Here is a 27,198-nt window from a genome sequence, read left to right on the forward strand (position 1 = left end):
AGAAATTAAGAGAGCTTTCGAAACCAATTGTCGTCAAGCCAACAAAATGTAAACAAAGGATATCAAGCATGTTGTTTTTGTTTTGATGTGAGCAATTCGTGTCCTTTGTTCACATTAAGAGACAGACATTTGCAGTACATTTTTATGGTTACAATAATATAACAATTTGGAAAATATATAGAAAAGCTTAATTAATCATTATTCATGTTAAGAAAAAGTAACGAAGTTAACCGAAAGTGATACTTATCAGCAGAGGTAGCAATTGGAATAAGATAACCAATTTTCATAGTTAACAATCGATTTTTATATTATACTAAATATATTCCGAAATTATCGATTTGGCATAAAAATGGTGATTAGTTTAATTAATTTAGATACACTAACATACATAAGCAGTAAAGTCTGCATACTAGTTTGAAATAACAAACTACGAAAAATGAGCAAAGTAAAATAATTGGAAACGTTTTTTAATTTACTAAATACAAATAAATACAATCGCTGCAATTACCAATTTGTAGTAAATTCAACAAGCTATACTTAACAAATTAAATTTAAATATGGCCACCGATTTGAAAACTTCAATTAATGCCACATCAACAACAACAAATTCATCATACGCAAGCAACGTTAATTCAATGAATAATATAAAAACAGTTACGGAAACCAATGCTGCACAACCGACTCCAGCTAGTGGGTGTAGTTATGGTGGAAACAATGTTAACGATAAAGGAAATGGCAATGCCGGTGGAACAACATCGCACAGTGAGAAATCGGAAAAGCATTTGGAACGTATTGATTTTGATGCTCATGGCGATAGCATCGCTTTGCTTGCTGGTGATGATTCCGATTATACCCCACCCCCATCACCCTTATCAAGTATTGGTTATGCCCCACCAATGGAGCCTAAAAAGCGACGCTGGTTGTCATCTTTACACAGTGTCATTTTCATTATAACTTGTGCACTAGCAGTATTCATTGTGTTTCGGAACGTCCTGACCTGGTGAGTATTACGCATGAAAGTGCATATGTATATATACATACATATGTATGTATGCATACATACATATATGTATCATATCCTGTTCAAAATTCATTTCGTTTTCGTATACAAATTTTTTCTTACGTCATACATATTACTGATTACTTTTACCTTCTCATTAATTGCCCAGTTTGATCAACTCATGTCACAACCTCCAATGATGTAGTAATTTGATGTACATACTTACATACATATGTACTATATGTACATACTTACGTACTCCCACAGTGCATCGATATAGTATAATTGCAAATCTGTGAAAGTTAAGAAACATCTCCTCCTGAAAACTCAAAAGACCAGTTAGTTGTACAGAATTCTGACTGCACCGAAGCTATAATACCCTTTACAGGTGCATTGCTTTTGGCATAAAAGGTTATAAAAGAACAGATCTTTATTTTGATTTTGATGGACCAGTTTATATGATTACGATATGCTACTATATAGAGGTCTGATCTGAAGAAGTAGAAGTAGAGTTGCTGTAGCCAGTAATCTAGGCCAAATTTTGTTAACATAATTTTAATCGGTCAGTCGGTACGACAGTTATATGCTATAATGATCCGTTATCGATTCTAATAAATGAGGAGAGAGAATGATTATGCAAAACTTCAGATCAGTATCTCAAAAACTTTGGGAATGGGTGTTAAAAACTTCGTTGTAAACTCAAATACTCTGTACAGGTTATGATGAGAGAATTTAGATCTTGTATGGTCTAATATTCGAAAACACTGTTATCTAAGTATGTACGTGCGATTTTTAGTACAAGCTGCACTCTGGTACTGAAAAATTTCTGGTCACCAAAAACTGTCCAGTCAGCGCACTTCACTTCCGACATAAATATTACGGCCTTAAAATCCAAAGAAATCTCTCTATAAGTAGTTTGGACACTTTAAAGAAGTTAACTGGAAACTAACGGCATTTTTGAGCGGCAGGTGTATCGTAGTCATTGAATTTTTTCCGTTATAATAATTTATTCAAATATGCCGGTGTGAAAACCAATAACTATTATGGCCAAATAAACTTATGGAAGGGTACAAAAAGCACTGAAAGTCGTATTTAAATTCATACATTTGAATTCTCTTGGTTCTGCTTTAACGTTACAAGTATGAAAATCCAAATAAAATAAAAGAATTTTCCTATATTTCACTACTCAATGAAATGCTAATGACCGCTTTGCCTTCCACCTGATTCAAAACAACATTCATAAACAATGTGTATATGTATGCATTTATGTACATAAGTATATTTTTTGTTTATACGCAACAAAAATATCTTTAAGTATACACATGTGTATTTTATTATACATACATACATACATATGTACATGTATCTACACATATTCAAAAGTGAAATGCCGCTGCCTTTGTCACTACTTTCTTCTTGTATTTTCTTTTCATATTTAACATACATACATAAGTGCATATACACATTCACATAGACAGGTTCCTTTCTCTGCATTCATACACACATGTACTAGCATTTAATCCGTATATACATACATACATATGTATGTATGTGGGCATATTTTATCAGTCCGCACTTGACGGATTGTTTACTTTTGACGTTGCGCCAATATTGTTTACAATTTGCACAATCACGCATATAATTCAGTATATACACACATATACACGATAAATATGTATACATACGTACATATATATAATACCTAAGCTCGCTCTCGCTCTCTGAAAGACCTACAGCCACATATACAAGAAACGATTTAATTGTTACAACTCTTAAAAAATTGTAAACGTCCAAAAGAGAAAGTATAATGCATAAAGGTATTTTCCAAATATTCTGGTTTCGTATTAAAATTCTGAATTAGAGGAAAAATGAGCAGTGAAGACTAAAAAGTGTGGCATTAGTTACTTTACGAAAATATCATATACATAGTAGGTGTGAGGTTGTCTTCGACAGAATGTGCCTGGTCTGTTTTTTTTTACTTAAAAATTTATAATCAAATATGAACCTTGATCTAAAAACATAAAAATCATACCAAATTAACTTCTAAATTGACTTTTGACTACTTGATTTTCCTACAGGCTTTTGTATTTTTTCACAAAGAAGTAATGGATTTGTCATGTAAACAAATAGGCCTATACAAAGCCAATCCCTGCCGGAAATTGTTGAACTGGCGCTATTCTCACAGTACGCGTCTTCGATTCGTCATTTTTCTGGACACTAAATGGTCTCTTGTCTAAACTCATGTCAACAAGTTTAGTTAAATTGATAAAAGAGAAGTGGTTTATATTTTTAATGATCCCAAGTTTTGCTTTACACATTTTAGACCAGTTTCACCATTGTGAATGGTTCATATAACAAATTACTATCAAATATGTAAATGTAATATTTTTTCTTCAAAGCTTAAGATTATCTCCAACAAAGACGCCTGTGCCAAGGGACATGTTAACGCTTGGCGAATCGAAGACATCTAATGCAAGCATGCAATCAATGACTTGAAATACAATCAAATGAGATTAATTAATGAGCATTGAGCGTGAACAGTCAGATCAGAACATTTCTAATGAGTTTTAACTACAATGAAATATTATTGAGTATATATGTGCATATGTACATATGTATGTACATATAGTCACCTAAAATTCAAAATAACGTAACACCACTTTTCATAAGTTTACAGGCGAAGGAAAAACGATATAATAGAAACCACTCGTAGAAGCAAATTTTGAGTTTTGGTTATATATTAGTTATAAAATGGTTATATTTTGGTTATATCTGAAAGCGGAAGCTGAAAATTTAATGATATCTATATATAGTAATATGATGTAGTGAGTCGACTTTTTTGATGATACGTTATTTTACGTTTTAGGTGACTATATACATAGTACATATGAAGTCAAATCCTATTTATATAGGTAGTAGAAAGATTTAAAAAAATTGCTAAACTTTTCCTTGCGGAGCAGTCAAATAGTATGTTTGTATAAGTACGAGTACATATTTGTATTGTAAGCGCGAGCAGATTGCATTACAAAAGTGTAAGTCGCAATTGAACGTCAACCAATACATAGCAACAATTTTCCAGTGCACCACCTCAGAGAGAGAGAGAGAGACAGAGTAACTCTCTTTTTACATCTCTGCATACTCATAGATACAATTTTATATAGCTGTGTGCGTGCTAATTGGTGAGAGTAAAATCTCCCGATCGCTTTGTTTTGATTTAGACTTCGTTAGGAGCGCAAAGATCATTGCACAGCCCATTGAGACCCATGCTGTCCGTCAATTTCCAACTACTATGTACCATATATAGCATACATTCGACCATCACAACACAGGCACCAGTTGACATTCTTTTAACAACCGTCCAGAATTTCGGTTCTCCAACGTACATTCTTCCATTACGTTTAGTGCATTTTTTCTTGTTTATTAGTGATTTTCCATTTTCGTTTCTGTAATTACATATGTATGTACATATGCGCATACACATCCATATGTATTCAGTAACTACCTAGCATTGCAGTTCCGACTTTCGTTTCAAGTTCAGCTTGGTTTAGTTTTAAACTGGAAGCCTTGGCATAGATACTCATATATACGATATATGCACCTTTTCGGTTGAAAGAAATTTTGTTTTATTTTTGTTATACATTATCGTTTGTAATATCATTGATAATGGAGAAATTTTACTACTTGGATATGTTTCTACTCAGGCATTTGCAAAGCTTCTGGGGTGCATCGGGCGATTTCTGGCAAGCGCAATGGGATAAATTTATCGATAAAACAGGTAAGTGCACAGCGAAAGGAATTCGTACTAATCGTATTTAAACGGTGATGATTGTTTGTGTAATTATGAAGGTGTGTGTGTATTTAAGTTTAACCATACAAGTATCTACGTATGTATGTGGATCACTCTTCCGTTTATCGCTGATAAAAGTTCATAGCCTCCTGCAATATTATTTTTTGGCTTTTTGACCGCAGTAAGCTTGGTTGAAGTTAAAAACTTAAGCTTGAAAGCTAAATAAACGTTTGGAATATGTATTCTAAGTGAAATTTGAAGTTAAATTGCGTAATAGTCAATAATAGTGATTTATGACGTCTGTTTATTATCAATATTGATCAACTAATGCAGTAGCTGATCAGGTCGTAAACACTAATCCGTGTTATCTACCAAAATAATCTACATAGATTCACACGCGACGTGTTGCTATTCATACGTACTTACAAACTAAACAATTTGAAATTTTTAAAACGTCGGGAAGTAATAATTTTGAAAGTTGGGTCTGCTGAAAAAAGATATACTCGTATAACAATTTATTTCTGTTCTGCCGTTTGTGAAAATCAGGAAAAAACCTTAACTTCTGCTGCACCGAAACTATAATATACTTCACAGGTGCATTTCTTATAGCATAAAAGGACGAAAGTCGGGGCTACGTAACCGGAACGGACGAATTTTTTGTCCTTTGAAGGACTGTTAGGTCGACAGAATTCTGCCGCTACAACAACAAGAGCAACAAAACAAAACCTTTGTAGAATACCCGCATTTCGAGTAGATATCTCATCCATAAAAACGATTTCTATTCAAGAACTTGATTTTGATCGACCGTTTGTATGGCGGCAATATACCACAGCGATCCGATATGACAAATGAGTAGCTGCTTGGGAAGAAAAAAAACGTGTGAAAATTTTCAGACCGATATTTCAAAAACTGGGGAAGAAGTTCGCGTATACACGACGTGTACGAAGTTTTCTTCTGGCTGTTACAAACTTAGTGTCAAATTTAATATACCCTGTTCAGGGTAGACAAATTTAATCCTCAAAGCTTTTTGATTTCGATATTTCAAGTACCAAATAGTTTTGATTATTGGGACCCCTACAAACTATTTATGTCTAGTTTAGCAGTTTCTCATATTCCTACAGCGACGCTGGTATTTTATAGCCCATGATTAATAAACCACTAAAAATATTAATAGCTAGCAATATAGAGGTTTTATCTCTTTTATATATTTATTCTTGTATACAAATACATGACATATATACAAGTACATATGTATGTATTTAGAATCAACGGCTATTAAGCCTTCGTTGTGGCTTACTAATTGCGCAGAAGCTTTCATTCTTATTATCAAAGCTTAAACATTTATGTATGTATGTTTGTACTATCTAACAAAAATATAGTTGAACAAAATGACCTACATATACATACATTCACACATACATATGTACATATGAACATAAACTTTTATTTTTATTTTTGTAAACACTTTTATTTATTTTAAATTTTAATAGAGTTTGTAATATAAAAAATTTCCTTAAAATAACGCGATTACATATGTATATTGTGACAAAAAAGCATCCGGAAATTGTAATTAAAAAGATATTTGAAAAAAGTGTACTTTGCTAAGTTGGTAGGACTGTCCTTAATTATTATGCCAAATATGAGCGCGATCTGTCAACCAGTTGGTTGACAGCAGCTGCTTAAGTCGGTACACCTCAGTAGTGCCTTGCGATTTTTACAATGGATAAAAATATCCAACAAAGAATTTGTTTCAAATTTTGTACATACATATTTCTAACCAAATTTCGTGTGCGGAATCCTTGCGAATGTTGGAAAAGGCTTACAGTGACAGTTTTATCAAAAGCACAAGGCTACGAATGGTACAAATCCTTCAAAGACGGTCGAGAGATCGTTGAAGACATGCCTCGTTCTGGGCGGCCTTCGACTTCTTCAACTGATGAAGATATTAAAAAAGTGAAGGAAGTGAATCGAAGCACCTTTGCTTGAAAAGTACAAATAAAATCGATTTAGTCGATCGTACAAATAAAACTGAATTCGCTGAAGGAGCTGAAGGACATCCCAAAATGTGCTTATGAAAAGTGTTTCGAGAACCGGAAAAATCATTGGCATAAGTGTCTTACATCTGGAGGGAATTACTTTGAAGGCGACAAAATAAATATTGATGAATAATTAAATATTTTGCGTTTTATTTACAATTTCCGTGTACTTTTTTGTCACAATGCATACCATATAAGCATATAAATAACCTATTAATATGAACGCCTAATCGGCAATTAATTTGGCAGTGTTGTAATAATTTATTAGTCTAGTATAGAGATATCTTTCTTTATTATACAAATATACTTGTACATATGTAGGTACCTAGAAGATTTAATCTACGTTTTATGAACGGCTAATTGATTTTTATGATACGCCATAATGAAATGTAGAAGTTTGAAATTTTCTTGGAAGGGACGCTCACTATAGAAAAAGATTTCTATAATTTAAGACGCTTAATCAATAGCCATTTATTATACAATCTATTTGGGGAATTCTTATAGGCGCAAAAACACTTTCTAATATATAAATATTATTATACATATATACACATATCTATTTGTCATAATAATATTTTATGAAAGGTATTCTTTACACTTTCTTTGTTAATATACATATGTATGTATTTATCGAAATATATGTAAATACTTATTTCTTTTCTTTGTTCTGGGTTCAAAGTCTAAACCCATTCAATAACAAGTAAGAAAGGCCTATGTTCGGGTGCAACCGAACATTTTATACTCTTGCCACTTGCACGAATCAACGCCAGGGCAATGCCTTAGGATGTAAAAAGTCAACTAGAGGATCGGAAACTAGGCAATTTTATATATACATACATATACTCTATATAACTCATACAATGACCAACATATTCGGCATAAGGTTTGTTAGAAAAACGAAAATCGTTATATTGTATATACATATAATATGTGGTATAAGGGATAGTATCGATCCGCTTTTATATATTAACTTGAATGAATAATTACTTATATGACTTTATACTTTATATGTATATTAACTATAATTATGCCACATACTGAAAAAATGTTCCCAAGGTTTCATTAAGGTACCTCACATATAGTCACCAATCATATGACGCAAAGTCAGCCGGATCTTCAAAAATCTTGATAATAGTTATATAGGGGTTGATTCAAGTTTTGGCACAATTTTATTTACTTTAGGTACAAAGATACCCTGTTATGAGTAAATACTGAAATTTTTGTTGAGATAACTAAAATATTGGCCGTTATATGCAGCATAGTCACCTGGAAGTTCGAAAACCTTTTTATAAGGTATATAGGTGTTCAAGGAAATACTGACCCGATTCTGCCCATTTTTGGTACACAGAGTTATTATTAACAGGAAAGAATTCTGTCTGAATTTGAATTGTATATCTCACACACTGATCGATCAAAAGTCAAATATACTTAGATACTCGGGTCCACATATTCGGCACCTAGGAGGTTGATCCGTTTTGGTTGGATTTGGACAATTTTTGGTCATAAAAAAGTTGTTAGTGCAAATCTTTACCCCGTTATTAATTACTTCTTGATTACACACTGGAAAGTGAACGAATCAAGTGGAGTTTAAAATTCTGTTATATGGGATGTAGGTATGGTTGTACTCTGATTTCGACCAATTTTCGCACTGTGACACAGGAATATGAAAAAATGGCACGTACTAAGATAAGTCGAAATCGGTTTGTTGGGTCGCGAGATATGTGATTTCACCAAAAAGTAAGCGGTACCACATCCATCGTCCATAAAGCTCTCTCATACCATCTCGGAGGAAGAATTTAATGCCTTTGGCGTAATTAGTTATTGATTTATTGCGCTTTTAGTAGTACCGTTATATGGGGAGTGAGCGGGGTAATCTTCCGATTTCCACCATTTTCACACTGTCAATAGGAGTTCGAGCGTATTCGATATATTCGAGCTTAGCAAATTTGGTTGTTGTATCTTTAGTGGGTTAGGAGATACATATGTACATTAACATATTAGAAGCCGCGCCCACGCCCACTTTTCAAAATATTTTTGCCCACAGGTGCTCCTTGCTACTTTGATCACCTATGCCAAATTACAGTTTTCTATCTTAATTTAGTGCTTAGTTATGGCACTTTATAGGTTTTCAGTTAATGGCGATTTGTGGGCGGGGCAGAAATCCGATTACACCCATCTACGAGTTCTTAATATTATTTGTACTAAGAAAGCCGCATACCAAGTTTCATCAAGATCTTATATTTTACACAAGTTACAGCTTGCGGGGGCAGACGGACGGACAGACAGATGTGGTATAGTTTTCCCCAGCATAATAAAAAAATTTTCTGCAGCTTAAGTAAAAATTAAATTTTTTTCAAAATCAGTTTTTGTATCAAAAATACTTATTGGATTATTAAATCTAAATTGAGAATTATTAATTTGTATATGTCATCTGATCCAATTTGTCCCGGATTGACAAAAGTACTACATTATCATGTATTTTAATATAAATCTTTATTATCACCTTCAAAATATACAAAATATTCAAATACTTGTGTTCGACATAAATATTGCGTTAATCTTCACAAAACACTTTTCAACGATTCCATAGCCATGATTCCATTGGAAACAGAAAATTTTAAGAAACCCCGTTCTTCAACTGTTTTTTTTATGCTAAAAATTGCCAGACAACCTGTTCGCCTCGCAAACAAACAGCTGGAGATCAACTAACTCACACACGAACATTCGGTTTGCACACATACTTTAAATGGCCCAGTCCGGGTCAAATTTGATTTTCAAATGGTAGTTTTTTAATATAAAATATAATTTCAGTCCCTCTCGTGCAAATTTCGTTTATTCGAAGTTCACTGTACAAATATAAATACATACATATGTATATGTATATGGAAGTGTGGTTATGCATGGGACTTATACACACATACATACATATGTACTTATGTATGTAAATGTATCTTTGTATCACCGCAATCTAATCTTCTTTGCTGCGCGTGATTGTGATGGTCACGGTCATTCTTGTTCTAATTGTAACCATGTCGCTAAGAAAAATGTAAACAAAACAAATCATAAATACGTATGTACGTATAAATACTAAAAGCTTTTGAAAATAGCAGAACGAGCCCCATTACCGTACCCACGTACTCGCGTGCGTATTGACATACATCTCATATGTACTTAAGTACCCTCCTATTTATTTGCTCAGCAATATTTGTAAATATTCTTAGTCATAATTAGTTTTGGAGGCTTTTCACTTATATTCGAATTATTGCGGTATATGTCATGTTTGTTTTTTCTCCTACTATAGTACACACGTTTACATATCTACATACTGTTAGAATGATTTTTGTATGTAAAAATTGCAAGTACTTTCTAATTTCTATTTTATTTATATACAACTTACAATTTATTTATAAATACTCATACATACATACATATACACATGTATTTATTCTCTGCCGAATCAACAAGTGTTTACACATTTATTATGTGTGAGTCAATTACTTTTGTTTGCATGCTTAATCAACACAGTAAGCCGGTATCGTCCACGCATACATACTTACATAAAAATTCTGATTTGCAAAAATTTGTTTTTGCTAAATGTTACAAGTCTGTGAAATATATTACTTGTCAGATTCAATTAAATGGTGAGAACTACTTAAATTGATGTTCACTATATGTATATATTTACATACATACATATACATATGTATTTGTACTGTATATGTACACTGAAATTTTATTAATATGTATATTCGTGTGAGTAGCTCGTGTATATTTGTACGAAACGCAACAAAGAAGCTCGGCTTTCATTGAAATGCATACATAAGCAGTAATAACAGGTGATCCATTTCGAGGTTCCTTACTTAAAAAAAAAACATGGAAATTCGAATTTAATGAGGAATGTTTGTTATCATTCGAAAGAACATTCTTTGGAATTTATTTTTTGAAGATTATATCTTTCAAATGTTGGCCGCGGCTACGTCTCAGATGGTCCATCCATCGGTTAGTCCTATTTTCGATGACTCGTTCGAGCATTTCGACTGGTAACTGGCGAACGACACGCGTAATGTTTTGCTCCAAGGCCGGAATCGAAGCCGGATTGTCCGCATAGACTTTAGACTTTATATATCCCCTCAGGAATAAGTTAACGACGTGATATTACACGATCTTGGTGGTGAAATTATCTGCTCACCGAAGTGTTCTCTTATTAAATTCATTAATTGATGCGATGTGTGGGAATTGGATGAATCCAAATGTCGCCGAAATCATTAACTTCAATTTCAGGCATCAAATAATCGGTTATCATGTCGCGATAACGTCGGATCTTCTTGGAACTTTTCAAGAATCCATAGCGCAAAACGATGTCGCTTGGGAAGGTCGAGCGGCTTCAGTTTTTACACAAGCTGCATTTTGTACGCTTTCAATTTAAGATCTTGACGTAAAATGCGTCAAGTCGTTCCATACGTGAGTCCGAGTTGCTGCGAACGATGCCGAATCGGCTCTCCACGGTTTTCGTGGACAGTCTCAGCTACGACTATTATATTTTCTTCACTGCGTTCTGGATGTGGTCTATTCGGTCGAACATTATCCAATAAAGAATTCTGGGTCTCAAGATGTTGGAAATAGTACGTTCAGTAGGCCGACTATGTTGACCATAAGTGAATGTGTCTTTCCACGATTAAATGCCAAACAATACTGAACATGACAGCTAAAAAAGGCTATTGCAAAAAGTAACTTAGATCACCCGTTGCATACATACATATGTATATTTCTATACGTGCAAACAATCAAAGACACCAATTTAAGCTGCCCATGTATGACATAGTGAGTATGTACAAATTCATGTGGCACTCAATAACATGAGCTCCGTTACCAATTAAGGAAACGCTCGTGTTTGGTTGACCTTTCTCCTAAAGTCTCCATATTAATACATCTTCGCGCCGAAATGTAGGCTAATTTTTATATTATATTATATGTATTATGGTATACATTATGGAGTTCATTGAGAATTAAAATATTGCTGTGTGTTTACCAGTTTATTCATTTGTTGATCTAACTAACTAAGGAAATTACCTACAATATCAAGTACAGACCTTTAGTCGCTCAAGAACAAAGCCTATATTTCTTTTATTTGAAGTTGCTAATTTTTATCCCTAACAAACTAGGACATGGTAAGGATTTTAAGATAAAAAAAACTTTTTTTGCGAAGTGATTTCTTAAATATGGATTGAGTAATTTTATTCGGAACTTTTGTACATTATTAACCACCAGACTTTTGACAATATAGGGTAATTTTTTCATGCAGAAATATTAAAGCATAAGCCGGTAACAAAGCTTCTCCAGGAACTTCTTGTGAAAAAAACACTTTGCGGTGTATAACTCGGCTGGAAGTTATCAAAAAAAAAAAATCCTAGAAAAATTAGTCAAATTGTAATCCAAAATTCCCCCCATCGTACTGAGATATATTTTTTTTTTTCATTTAAATATTTTTGGCGGCCATTTAAAGTGAAAACTGCTATTTTCTACAAAAAAAAATCCGCCATTTTGTGGGTGGAAAACACCCTTAATGTAAAAAAAAATTACTAAACGTTGGGGGACTGTATTTTATGTGTCAAAAATTTGTACAAAGTTTGAAATGAATCGGTCAAGTAGTTCTGAAATGACAGTGAACACGGATTTTGAAAAAATGGTTTTAAGAAAAACGCGTCCAAAATTTATAAACTAAAAACACATATCGTCAAAATCGTCGTCTTAATAATGTGCAAAAGGTCCGAATAAAATTAATCAATCCATATTTAAGAAATAAATTCTTTTTTACCATGAAAACCTTACCCTCCCCCTTAAGAAAATGCTTAATTTCATACTTTCTTAATATCACACAAATTGACTTATGTGCATGTATAAAAGTGTTAAACTCAACTGGAAAGTCAGAAAACACTATACGAAGTATATGGGGACTGAAAGTACTAGAGCCCATTTTACCTATTTTTTACTAGAGGATAGATAACAATCAGAAAAAATTATCTCCGAATTTCAATCATACAAGTATGTCTCACGGATAGACCGCATTTTCGATAAAGAGTCAGTTATAGATACCAGAGACCACAACATCGCTATCTGAGGGCTTGAAAAGTTATGATAAAATTTTGACAAATTTTTGCTTAAGATGGCGTACCTTTAAAGTAACAGGTGGGCGGCACCTTGCCCATTGTTCAATTTTTATACCGACCCTATAGAGACCATCCGTACGATCTTGACTCTAATGCTGACCAATTCATTTAATGAGTTATGGCTCATTTAGTAGTTGTCAAGATATTCGTTAGACGGGGATAATCGTTATGAGATATGTACATTAAACCTTTAAGGGACGGGCGGCGTCCACTTCTTAAAATTTTAAGGACACTACTCCTATTCACTCAACGTTATCTTAATTTGAAGCGTATTTTTAGCTCTTTATAAGTCTTCGCATATCTGCGATACCAACTTCCCATAGTACCAAGGAGCATGTGTACAATGTTTCATAGCGACACCTCAATTTCCATTCCTCCATATCTATCTCAATTAGTTTTAGGTATTACAAACAACAGTTAGGAGAACAAAACTATTATACTCTGTAGCAACATGTTGCAAGAGTATAAAAATAGATCTGAAGAAAATATTGGTGCTTGGAGTGTATTTATGCCCTAATTTGGAATAAAATCGGCTTCTTTATTTTAGAAAATAACAATTTAGTCCTAAAATATACAGAATAATAAAATATTTTCTTTAGTTTGGCTAATCATGTATGTGATGCAACTTTCGGCGCTTTACAGTGCTGAAAGTTTACTGTCCCTTCTAAAAAAAATCGTTTGAAATTGTGGGTCATGATTAATAGATAAATTTTTTAATAGGTAAATCATTGCTTGCTGATGTATGCTAATTGAAATGTTTTACTGATTTCGATAAAATTTTTTGGTTCTCCAAAACACTGGCCTGACGTTGTATGAATATATTATATTTTTAAAATTTTACAATTATTTACATTTAAAACCTCACTAGACTTACAAAATATAAGCATAATTAATTACATACACACACTCAGGTATAAAAAAATACGTGGCTATAAAATATTGGGTAGTCGAAAAAGTCTTTTCGTATTTCTAATCAAACTTCAACTTCTTTTTTTTTATTTATAATAATAAATAAATAAAAAATAGGTACCATTTTGGTCGACCAATTTTTGCCATTTTTCCGCTAGAGACGTTATTCCATCAGTGTAAATCGAAATTTCCAGACCGCAAGCGAGCGAACCATTGTTGTGCTACACGAACATACAGCATCGTCTCCATAAACTTCACAAATTTCTTTGGCGACTTGCGTAGCATTCTTCCTTTTTTTATACAAAAATTTCAAAATATCGCGAATTTCTTCATTCTTTTCACTCACTTTTGAACAGCTGTAACTGTTTTTCAACTTCCCCGAATTAATTTTTTTTGGTTAAATGAAGCTTAAAATCTCACCTTTCCAACACTATACGGTATGACACAATGTGGTTGGCAGCACTGGAGATATACGATTGCAACGACATCTACGCAACGATCAAAATACGAAAAGACTTTTTCGGCTATCCAATATATTCAAAAGTTGGCATTATAGTATGGTATATTGTATCGTACATTTGTTTATTTATATGTCTTTTAGGTGATGATCCCATGATCCTTTGGGTATTCGGTAGCACTATATTCTCGATGATAGTCTATTGGTTTGTTGGTGGTATTTACACTTTCATGGACATGACTAACCGTCCAGCATTCCTGCGCAAATACAAAATTCAGCCAGGCACAAATGAACCAGTTGAGAGAGAACGTTTAATGAAGGTAAGTAATATGAACCGTTATAAAAACTTGCACACCGCTTGTAACTGATAACTAATTATAATTTATCCGTTTTAACTCTATCACCAGGTTATATGGCGGGTAATTAGCAATCAAGTATTTGTCGGCATTCCATTCGCTTTCCTCAGCTACAAATTAATGACGCTGCGTGGTCCGAACTCGATACGCGAATTACCTACATTCCACTGGGTATGCGTGGAGCTGACCGTATGCATTCTAATGGAGGAGCTGGGCTTCTATTATTCACATCGGCTATTGCATAACAAACATATTTATAAATTCATACACAAACAGCATCACGAATGGACCGCGCCAATAGCGGTGACTGCAATTTATTGCCACCCAATAGAGCATATCTTCAGCAATCTGTTGCCACCATTCCTTGGCGTATTCCTAATGAACACACACGTGGCTACGGCTTGGATGTGGTTCGCTTTGGCCATTTTGTCGACACTTAACGCACATTCCGGTTATCATCTGCCCTTCTTTCCCAGTCCGGAGGCACACGACTTTCATCACTTAAAGTAAGTAAAACAGTGTTTGTAGGAATTAATCGGCTAAATTTAAATTATCTGCTGTTTAACAGATTCAACAATTGCTTTGGCGTGCTAGGCGTTTTGGATCGGCTACATGGCACTGATATATTATTTAGGGCTACCAAGTCCTATACGCGTCACATTATGATGTTGAGTTTTGTACCGCCTCGCGAGGCTTTTCCGGATTCATCAACCAAATAGAATATCATCCAACATAAGCTTATTGAAATATCAAATCAATATATTTTAAATCGTATTGAATTCGCTTTCTATGTACATCTAATGTATGTATGTATGTATGTAATTATGCCTATTCAAAAAATATTTATAGTTTTACATAAGTTGCATTCTATAAATTTATGTGATATGATTGTATATATTATATACACAGATATATGTAGCTAAATTAAATAATAAGATTAATAACATGCCTTGATTGTTATTTTTATTGTGGGATTCGCTCTTGTAATTTGATTTTAATTTTAGATTAGGTTTATGCTCTTATTTATGTTATGGTCGGACAATGCAACGAATTGTAAATTGGTGGAGCAGACAAATAATTTACTTTCCTGTAATGTTTTAAGACACATTTAAAGAAGTTTGACATAGACAAATAATAGTCTTTCTGCTCGTATTAGAGTTATAAACATGCGAAATTGACTTTCACTTATAAAAACTAATAGGGTTGACCCCAAATTAAAACACGTATGAAGATATCATGTGGTTTATAAATTTAAGTACTACTGAATATATTTGTTGGAGTCATGGTATAAAAACTTCACAAATCGAAATCAGGTCGGAGGAAAAAGATGTAAATTTCGAAATGAAGCAGACGTTCCATGGCCCGACCATGAAGAAGTTCGAACAAAGCGACGGGGCCGATGGATTGCCGGCAGAGCTATTCAAACACGGCGGCGAAAAACTGATAAAGAGCATGCATCAGCTCCTTTATAGAATACGGTCGGACGAAAACATGCCCGACGATTGGAATTTAAAAGTCTGCCCAATCCACAAAAAGGGAGACCTCACAATCTGCGCCAACTACCGTGGGATAAGCTTCCTCAACACCGCGTACAAGGTTCTATCGAGATTAGTGTGTGAAACAACAAAACTGATTGGACCTCATCAGTGTGACTTAAGGCCTGGAAAATGAACAACTGACCAGATATTCACCTTGCGCCAAATCTTGGAAAAGACCCGTGAAAAGAGGATCGACACACACACCCTCTTCGTCGACTTTAAAGCTGCTTTTGACAGCACAAAAATGAGCTGTCTTTATGCCGCCACGTCTGAATTTGGTATCCCTGCAAAACTAATACGGCTGTGTAAACTGACGCTGAGCAATACAAAAAGCTCCATCCAGATCGGGAAGGACCTATCCGAACCGTTCGATACCAAATTAGGTTTCAGACAAGGCGACTTCCTTTCGTGCGACTTCTTCAATCTACTGCTGGAGAAAATATTTCGCGCTGCTGAACTTATTAAAGCAGGTAAAATCTTCTAGAAGAGTGTACAGCTGCTGGCGTACGCCGATGATATCATTGACCTCAACAACCCCGCCGTTAGTTCTGCTTCAAATGTGTCTGGTAGTGAACGAGGGCAAGACGAAATATCTCCTGTCATCAAACAAACAGTGGTTCCACTTGCGACTGGACTGTTGACAGTCATAACTTCGAAGTCATAGATAATTTCGTCTATCTTGAAACCAGCATTAACACCAGCAACAACGTCAGCCTCGAAATCCAACGCAGAATAACTCTAAAAACAGGTGCTACTTCGGACTGCGTAGTCAATTGAGAAGTAAATCCTTTCTCTACGAACAAAGACAAAACTCTACAAGTAACTCATCATCCCTGTCCTGCTATGTATGTATATGGTGCAGAGGCATGGGCCAATGACAATACCGGATGAGTTGAATGAGTATATCGGCAGCTGTCTCTAAGTTCGCAATGATAAAAATTTACAACACAGTGATCTATAATAATTTGTATGCGGTTCAAGAAAATATTTTTATTTGAGTCTGGCATACAAATTACTTCAGCCACAGCGACGTGACCAGATGTTTACTCTAATCAGAAAGGCGCGTGTTTGCCAAATAAATATACTACGGTAGATAAGTATGTAGGAATAAATGTTAGACACATAATTTTTCAGTTGAATAAAAATAATTCGGACAATATGATCAATTAAAAAATTAACATTCGAATTCGAATCAGACATATACATATGTATATTGTATTCAAATTTCTAAATATTGTAATTTTTTATTTAGTAATTTCATAAATATCATAAAATTGGTTGCTTATTGGTTTTAAAAGTGAAAAAATGTACATGATTATTCTAATGCTAAAATTCCTATCTATCTAGTATTATCACAGTGCCCTTAGAATATATTGCATTTATGAAATTTCATTATAAATGACGAAATAGAAAGGAGCTTTATCTTTTATTAATACTGCTAAATCCTGCTTAGTTTATCGAATTTGCAATATGGAATGCGATACGTGTAAATCGCACATTCATACAAACATACACGTACATATGTAGTGTCTATACATTGAATGTATGTACTTTCTGACAACACTCATCATTGTTACTATGTGCACAACTATAACGCTTGGTCACGCCCTGTCACCAATCCTTTCAAAAAACTGTAATTTCGAGTACACTAAATAAAATAAATTTGATTAACAAATTGGCTCAAGACGAATTGTGTTATACGCTACATATGTGTACCTACTCTTATACCATTTGATCAAATTACCGGACTAGTTCATTTAAACTGCGAGGGCAAACCGAATCGATAAAAATTTTTCATCTAGATAGGCAATAGACTTTGATAGTGTGTGTTTGGCAGCTATCTGGTTACGACGATAACAGTTTGTCTGGCGATTTTGACCATAGAAACAAATTTGAGAGGGTTTGCTAGAAATTTTGTTTTCAATAGAATCATCAATCACCCTATTCGAATCGTCACTCCAACTTCGTTAAGCACGATAACGACGAAAAAGTCAAGGAATCAGGAAAATTTGATTGAATTAAAATAAATATATTTATTTGTGGCTGGGAGATTCGTAGATACAATCAGTAATGTGATGGAGAGCTCTCTAGCGGTCATACAGCGATGGGTGATAAAAGACGAGTCTGGTGCTCTTTACAATGAAGTACAAAATCCCGCCATGGAACCTCACGAGACTCAATAGAGTTGAATTGACAATTAAGGAGCATACCAAGTACCTAGTGGTAATTTTGGACAGCAAGCTGATATGGAAACTCAATGTGGAGGAGAGAGTGAAAAAGGCCAGAGGTACCCTATACACATGTAAGAAAATGTCTACTTGGGGCCTATCACCTGGCCTCATGCATTAATGTTACAAAGCGATAGTCAAGCCAATCTTACTTTATGCCGCTAAATTTCATAAAGGAAACCGATGGAACCGATGGATCTACATAACGGGAGCGCTAAACGGCGGCAATCAACCCACCAACAATCGAGATTGCAGTAGAAAGCCCAGCTGCAAGATTGGCGGCATTAGGTGAGTTCAATAAGCGGGGAGCTGGTGGAAAAATTAGACCACACTAAAGGAAGATGAGTGGCGCAGAAGCCTACGACACCACACCAGCGGAACTTACAATATCTACACAGACGGATCCAAAATGGGCAATGGAGTGGAAGCCGGAATCTATCTGGACCGGAAATAACTAAGAACGATACACAACGAAATTTACGAAAGGGCTAACAGGTGGATCAGGGCGAGATGGAATGCCTTAAGTACATGCAGGATCACCAAGATCATGTGAAAGAAACTCTCTAAGGGTTTTCACTTGCTTCTTACCACACGATCTCGAAAGGACTGGCGGACGGCTATTGACACTTGGCAGGTAACAACTTACTGGCATCAGATTCGAGCCGGATGGGCATAAGTGATAACGATGCATTCAGAATCTGCAGAGAAGTTAACATGAGAGAGACCCTGGAACACTTCCTATGCCTTTGCCCAGCACTACCTAGAACTCGACTCAAGTATCTAGGAGCTTCGGAGTTTAAAAGACTGGTAGAAGTACCAAACGTAGTCAGCAAGTCGCTCTTGAAGTTCGTAAATAAATGTTGGCGACCTGTGTGACGAATCAAATTAAACTGGACCTCCATCTGGCATTACTACGGACCAGTAGATGATCTATGTGTGGCGTGATAGCAGGCCAGTATAACCTAACCTAAAATAAAATAAATATACAATAAAGGGTGTAGGGTACACACAAACTATTCATTAGATAACTAAAAAAGCTGGCGAATTTATTTATAAAATCTCAAAACAAAGCGCAAAATACATACACACATCAATATATATATGTATTTGCATGGACGCACATGTCAACAATGCGAAAACAGCGAAATATCTACAAACAACTAGAGAGAGTGGATAGCGAACACTAAAAATTCCATATATTATCGCCTTGCAATAATCTCGGTTGGATCTCTGTATTAATTTGTTATCAACTCAATTGTGACGTTTTCGAGAGAATGGTATGGTATAAATTTTGGAAGAGAATTGCAACATATAATTTCGCACGTAGACCGGAATAGTTTCAGAATTCAAAGCAACATGGCGAGCAACGCACAGAACGCGACGGTGTCTTTCTGTCAGGAGAAGTGGAATCATTTTTTGGATGTAGTTGGTGTGTATAAGTATTCAGAAAAAATAAAAACAATTAAATTAATGAAGATGAATTAATTGAATGTGCTTTTGCTCACATTTTATTGTTTGCATAAAAAATGTATAGTTATATCTAAATTTCAAACATTTTAGGCGACGATCCAGAACGACTATGGGTATATGGCACAGTACTTTTGATTTTTATTATTTATTGGCTTTATGCTGCCGCTTTAACTTTGGTGGACTTTACTAAAAAACCACATTTTGTACGTAAATACAAGTTGCAGCCCGGTAAAAATGATCCCGTGGACACAAAACGTTTACTACCGGTAAGTTCACAATTTTTGTGTATAAGAATATACATACATATGTAAGGGCATACATATCAAACTATGCAAACCCGATTATATATCCACATTAATAATTAACTTTCATACGACCTCGCATCGCAGGCTCTGCGCGTAGTGCTCTTCAATCAAACATTTGTGGCTATACCGCTAGCCTATGGACTCTATCATTTTGTTTATAAGTATCAAAATACTCTGAATATCCGCGAATTGCCATCGATACAACAAATTGTTTTCGATTTGGCCCTATGCTGTGTGCTGGAAGAGATAATTTTCTATTATGGCCACCGCCTGCTACACTATGGCGCCCTGTATCGGTACATACATAAGAAGCATCACGAGTGGACTTCACCCATTGCTGTTGTCGCACACTACTGCCATCCAATTGAACACATACTTGCGAATACCTTTCCCATTGCTTTGTCTTTGGGTGTGGTTCGTGCGCATCTTGTAACTGGTTGGATATTCTTTGCTATCGCAACTTACAATATATTAAGTGATCATGCTGGCTATGCGTTCCCTTGGTCACTAATTTCTGTGCCATTCCACGATTATCATCATGCAACATTCAATTATAATTTCGGTGTTTACGGTTGGTTGGACAGATTGCATGGTACCTATGGCGCGTATGACAAGTCTGGACAAATTAAAGCGAGCCACAAACCTCAACAAAAACAAGAATGAGGAGTTAAATTATATTTTCACAAATATGTTTCATCTTACTACCTCTTTAAGTAAGCTTTTTCTACTTTTGTATATATAATGCACAATTTTAAGTATTTGAAAGTAATATTCATATAAATACATTTTTATATTAGCCAGTAAGCAGTCAAAAGCATTAAATGTACATAAATATAATTTGGAAATTCAAAATAAAAATAAATATTTATCAGAAAAATAAATTAAACGTTTTTTTTTTTAATAAAAAAAAAGTAGTAAACATTTTTTAACAACGAGTTTTCTTGAGATTTTTTGTTTCCAATGGACTCACGGCTACGGAATTGTTTAAAAATGTTGCAGAAGTGTGAGTGGAGCCTATGTCGTCGAGTCATCCATGAACTTTTGTTAATGAGAATAACGTCGAAAAAGTTAAAAAAAAGTGACTTGGAAATGGTTGACTTTGCATTAAAGAGATAGCGGAGGATCGCAACATTTCTTAAAGACGTTGAATAGAGATCACAAAAGAGATTCTTCACAACGCAGCTGAGGACCCTACCTACATCAAACGCGTCATTCCTGGTGGTGAGGCATGAGTTTATGAACATGACGGCGAAACTATCCAATAATATAGCGAATGGCGGTGCAAAAATTAAGCGAAACCAAAAAAAGATGGCCATCCCAGCCGAGAATTATAACAATTGCATGCAAAACGTTGAACCGGAGGCACATCTACCATCAATGGGAGGATCATATATTAGACTGCTGACAGAGTTAAGTATCAAAAGCTCATCCTAGACAGGAAGCTCTGGAGAAACCCAACATCGACAAAAAACAAAGGAAGGCATCGGTTGCCCTATACTGCTGCAGCGGAAGCATAGGAAAAATGCGGTTATCAAAGGTAGTTCGTTTGTTCTATGAAACCATACTTATATATAGATATTAAGATTATAATGCTCTAGGGAGTTTTTGTGTGGTGGAAGGCTCTGGAAAAAACAACATTGCAAACAAATTAGCGAGTGTTCGACGCGCTCATCATTATTTGTAGTACATTACGAACCATTCCATTTGGCACTAAATGTCTTGGTGAATATAGCAACGGTGGATATAGCCGCAAAGCTGCCTCACACTCACAGAATCTGGGTACTTACATGACAACGAGCCTGGGCACTTCGAAATTCTCACACACTTTGATATTATTTCAAAATACTTCGATTATTAGCCACTGAACCCTCCACCGATATTAGCCCTGAGTTCCCTGACTGTTAGGTCAAAACTAGTAAAATGATGTCTAGAATCCTCTCTTATCTCCAGCATCGAGTTATTTCATGATTAGACTGGTTTGAGCATTGAAAACTGAAAGACTTGCTAGGAAGGCACTTAAGTCACATCAACGACAGAATAAGAACAGATAGGAGCTCCTTTGGCTTCCTGTGTCTCTATGGATTGTTGGATCTCAGACCAAATCAGTAAGCGCTGGTCAACTACCAGAAACTGTGCAGTCTAAGGGTCCTTTTGGACCAGGATAAATCCCAGGAGAAACAGGGAACTCTTCGCTCTCAGTAAGGTACATTATACGAACGGGATTCATGCTGTAAAATGGAATATCTTACAGTATGTGAGATCGGCTGTTTGGAAGGAGATGAGATAGAAACATCGCAACACTTTCTCCTCGAATATTCCACTTTTGCTAAATCAAAGCAAAGTACCTCAGATGTCATACCTTTAGACATCCAACTGAAATAGCGGAAATAGATATAAAACACCTACGCACATTTGTGATAGGTTCAATGCGATTTCAACGATAGCTGATATCCAACCGATTTTTTTTTCCGTTCAGCATCACAAATGGCTGTACATAACAGTCTAAGTGTGATCCCCTCCGCAATGCTGAGGGATCAGCCATTTTAACCTAATCTAAGTAAACTTACAAGGGGTTTTTAACGTGATTCTTGTCTTGTCTATTTGAAAATATTATTGAGATATCTCTAATTTTAATTGAGTTATCTTGCGTATGGACGAATGGATAGATAGCCATAATAATTCATTTTGACTCACCATTATTACCATTTTAACTCATCTAACTATGGAGTTCCTGGTGTTAAAAAGACCTTTCAAGAGGTCAGAATTGGTACACTAAAATAAGCTAAAAATATGTTATATGTACATAAGTATAGTATGGTATGTATTCCTCATATCAAACAAAAGCCCATAATTTGTTTCGTTTTCGTTTGAATTTTTTTTTTACGTGAGCCTAAATGTATGCTATAAAATTTATATGTATACAATACTAACACATATGCATAAATTATTATATATTAGAGCACGCTTAAATCTTTCCTTCACTACTTTTGTTAGAATACTTATCATAAATTCGAAAAGTAAGAATAGAGGAAAGAGGCCATTTTACCGACAAACGGGTCTAAGAGCCGGAGTTTAATTCGGCCTAGAATTGTCACTCGGCAACATTCCTTCAAATTACTGCAAATATACACCTGCTAATGGACTGCACAGCAGTCTGTAGACGCAGGATTAAGGCCCTTGGATCCATGTTTCCAAATAGGGGTCACATCGCCTCAATAGCACCTAGCAGTATATTGGAACTCATCAATTTGCTGCGACTAATTGAGACGTTGTGAGTCAGGAGAGGGCACAATAGATCCTAGGTCGGGGTGCAATCCTCATTTAATTATCTAAGTATATATCTATCTACTGCAGATATATTTTTGCAGCTACAACAACAATAACAGGAATAAAAAATGGAAGAGGTTAGAGAAAAAAAAACAACAGGACTTCATAAATATGAGTTTTATAAACTTAAGGGGTTTTGTTATTATATATAATTCATTTTTGTTGAAGTGGTAAATACTTTCAAAACAACTTAATAATTTTATTTAGACTAAATTTTTTTGTACCCAATAATTTTAAGATGATCCCCCTAATAGTTAGTATTTCAGAAATTTCAGAATTCGTTTGTTGCATATAAAATCAACTCTGTGTATACTTGTACATAAAACAGCTGATCGGAAAATCTGTGGAAATTTGATAAATACTTATTTATGCATCCAAACATTGAAATTAAAGAAATTTTGAATTTATTATTGCAAGCAGACTTACTAAAATTTTGAAAATATTTAATGATTGCCAAATACATAATAAAGTGAAGTACCACAGAATGGAAAAGGGAACGATTTTGTTATTAATTGGTTGTCTGCAGATTTTGCATTGTCTGATTTTGGTAAATAGTGAAAATGTCGGCATAGCAACGTCATCAGTGCAAAATGCATTGCCAAATAATACGACAAAAAATAACACAGAGTCTTTGTCACAATTATTAAATACAACAGGAAGCAATGCCAATGTACATAAGAATCGCAATATAACACCAACTGGAACGGAAAACAACACGAAAAGTGCAAATATACCGATAGATCGAAATAACAATAAGACAGAGGCGTTAGGGAAAAACGGTATGGCTACCAAAAATTCGGAAAACAAAGAAGATAGTTCTCAAAATTCTACCACTAACCTTGGTGTAATAACAGTGAATGCAACAGATGTAACAAGCCCAAAGGACAAGTTAAAAACAACAAATTTGAAACCGGGAATGCAAAACGAAAATATCTCGCAGGCATCAAATAAAACAACGGAAATAAAATATATTACGAAACCAACAAAAACTACCGCTTCAACCAAAGGAAAACCCGTATCCAGTAATACAACTGCTACTACAACCACCACCACCACCACCACTACGACCACACCCAAACCAAAGAAACCTAGTATCACTTTTGGACTTGGTGATTTCCCAATTTTGCCAGGAGAGTCGAACGTTATAAATGCGATGGTAGCATCTAGCTCAAAACTGCCAGTGGCTAACGACCCCGTCGTGCCACCGAATGTGCAACCGTCACAAGAGTTAAACAACGGCTTCAACTATTATAGCAGCCGAGATTACATAGTACCCATAATGACAGTTCTCTTCACAATACCCTTGGCAATTGGAGTTGTTATTACCACTTATCGTCGATTCCGCGATTGCTGGTCTACGCGACATTATCGCCGAATGGATTTCTTGGTTGATGGCATGTACAATGATTGACAAATGGATACTAAAGATATATCCGATATCACCATCGGAAAATATGAAGCAGAGACAGATGATAATGCTGTAGGTATTGCTCAGCAATTAGTACCGCAATGCACAATAACAATATCTTAATACATAGTAGTTGTGACATGAGAGAGTGAGATTCGATAAGTACTAGTAGTTAAAAACAAAACTCTATTAGTTTTTTACAAACATTTTTAAAATCGGCATTTGTTTATAATCAAAATTTGCATGCAATTTGCGAATTCTTTGTAATTTGAAAACCAAACGAATTATGTTTATATTTATGAACGTGCAAACATTTTGGGGAATTCATAAAATTTACGTGTTTAGTAAAATCTTCTGTAAAAATATCTCTAAAGTCTTTGTACTTCCAAAAACGTTTGAATTACTGTCATCTTGTAAAATATTTTATTTAATTAAAAAGCCAATTGTGCAATTGTACGTTACAATTAATCCAAACGATATATACAATTGTAGCATTTTAAGATAAGCATTTTTATTTATCATTCTGTGGCAGCAATTGGCGTGCGTTGATTTAAGAAAAAAAGCAATTTGTTGATTAATCAAAATTTCAGCCAAATTCTTTAAATAGAAAACAAGTATAATATATGTATATGGTGCAATTTAGAGCTCAAAAATTACCAAATCTTATATTAATAAATGTATTACACTTAAACATAGCATTTATAGAAAGTAAAAGCACATACTTTTAAAAAAAATATTTCGGAAATGCTAAAGTATTAGTAAATTAGATGACTAGTTTGAGTTACCCATTTCTTAATTGGCTTCCATATTGATTATTAAAAGAAATATATAAAATATATTTTTCTTTTCAGTGACAATAATTTAAAACCAAATGATGAAAAATATAAAATTGAAATTAGTATTGCTAATATATGAAAGCAATTATAAAAATACTTAGATTTGAAAGTGCCTTATAAATGCTAAAGCATTTATTTCATATGGGGTACGTCTAATATTTGTGCATAGTTATTAAGAAAGTATAAAAAATGAAATTTAAAAATAAAAATAAATAATTATTAACGGTAAAAATAAAAGAAAAAACATATGTATTAATAATAAACATATGTATGTATATACATAGATACTTTGTAATATATGTATACTGGCTGAATAAAATTAATAAAGAGAAATTTGGTTGCGTTTTTAAGGATTAAGCGGTTAATCTCGGTTTCCGAGGAAAAAAGTTAAATGGCAAATTTAAAAATAACATATTTATAACTGGTCCGTTGACACACTTTTGGCACAACCTCAAAATTTATATTATTATTTTTTTACGGAAATCATATTCTTGTTTTGAAAACTTTTTTATTTAACGAGATTCGCGAAATTTAGCATGGATAGGCAACGGTACAATATCTAAAGAAATTATTCAGATCGGACTACTACATCATATACATACATATGTATATATGTATATACAGCTGTCATACAAACTGACCGGGCAAAAACATGTTCTTTTATATTTGTGAAGGGTTTTTTCTGTAATTTAACTGTAATTTTAAAACCATTTTATTGGAAACAGTCTTCCCAAGCGAAAGCCACGTTTTTCAGGGTTTTAAGACCTAATTACCTTAAATTTTTAAAGAATCTTGTTTATAGACTTGTCTACGTCTGGAACTAGCCATGTTCCCAAATTTCAATTTTTACTATTAAAATAAAAGTGGAGTAAAATTGCGTTTTTTCAGACCGTCGCCATTTCGTATTTTTTTTTAACCACAGAGAGGTTTTTTGTTTTTATTTCAGATTCCTAGAAGGCTTGAAATCGTGGGGATCGTCGCCAGACCCCACACTTTATCTGCCACTATTTATTAAAATTTGCAACTATTTTTATTTCTTCATGTATTTTTTATTGATAACAAACAACTAACAGAAAAATGGATAGTAAAAATATTCACTGCTTTTTTACAACACATCAAAAATTAACTGAAATACATGCCTCTAGACTAGAATACTCCCTAAATATCTTATAAGGAACCATAGATGCTTTTTGGTTGAATAACAAAAGATTTTGTTTTTGGAGTCATTTATTGCCATATACAAACATTCACACAACCATATACATATGTACATACATACATCAACCACTCAAAATGACCTACGCAATTAAATCTCAGTAAATATGATCGACAAGTACATATGTATGTTTGGAAGTTCCCACTACAGTCGGCTCT

At 34.4% G+C, this 27,198-nt stretch overlaps 3 protein-coding genes across 3 annotated transcripts; all 3 read left to right on the forward strand.

The window, feature by feature from the left end:
• Nucleotides 1-102: 102 nt before the first annotated feature.
• On the forward strand, nucleotides 103-15,656 carry LOC126759845 (fatty acid hydroxylase domain-containing protein 2). The gene is made up of 5 exons (XM_050475006.1): nucleotides 103-1,000; nucleotides 4,702-4,775; nucleotides 14,501-14,676; nucleotides 14,764-15,218; nucleotides 15,281-15,656. The coding sequence occupies exons 1-5, from the start codon at nucleotides 558-560 to the stop codon at nucleotides 15,429-15,431; spliced, it is 1,299 nt and encodes a 432-aa protein (XP_050330963.1). The 5' UTR covers nucleotides 103-557; the 3' UTR covers nucleotides 15,432-15,656.
• Nucleotides 15,657-19,724: 4,068 nt separating this feature from the next.
• LOC126759862 (fatty acid hydroxylase domain-containing protein 2) lies at nucleotides 19,725-21,109 on the forward strand. The gene is made up of 3 exons (XM_050475028.1): nucleotides 19,725-19,907; nucleotides 20,039-20,214; nucleotides 20,338-21,109. The coding sequence occupies exons 1-3, from the start codon at nucleotides 19,835-19,837 to the stop codon at nucleotides 20,914-20,916; spliced, it is 828 nt and encodes a 275-aa protein (XP_050330985.1). The 5' UTR covers nucleotides 19,725-19,834; the 3' UTR covers nucleotides 20,917-21,109.
• A 2,796-nt stretch (nucleotides 21,110-23,905) lies between these two features.
• On the forward strand, nucleotides 23,906-26,174 carry LOC126759858 (probable serine/threonine-protein kinase nek3). The gene has a single exon (XM_050475023.1). The coding sequence runs from the start codon at nucleotides 24,065-24,067 to the stop codon at nucleotides 24,989-24,991; it is 927 nt and encodes a 308-aa protein (XP_050330980.1). The 5' UTR covers nucleotides 23,906-24,064; the 3' UTR covers nucleotides 24,992-26,174.
• Nucleotides 26,175-27,198: the final 1,024 nt, after the last annotated feature.

Source organism: Bactrocera neohumeralis, chromosome 5 (assembly GCF_024586455.1).
Source record: "Bactrocera neohumeralis isolate Rockhampton chromosome 5, APGP_CSIRO_Bneo_wtdbg2-racon-allhic-juicebox.fasta_v2, whole genome shotgun sequence".
In the NCBI taxonomy this organism is placed as follows: domain Eukaryota; kingdom Metazoa; phylum Arthropoda; class Insecta; order Diptera; family Tephritidae; genus Bactrocera; species Bactrocera neohumeralis.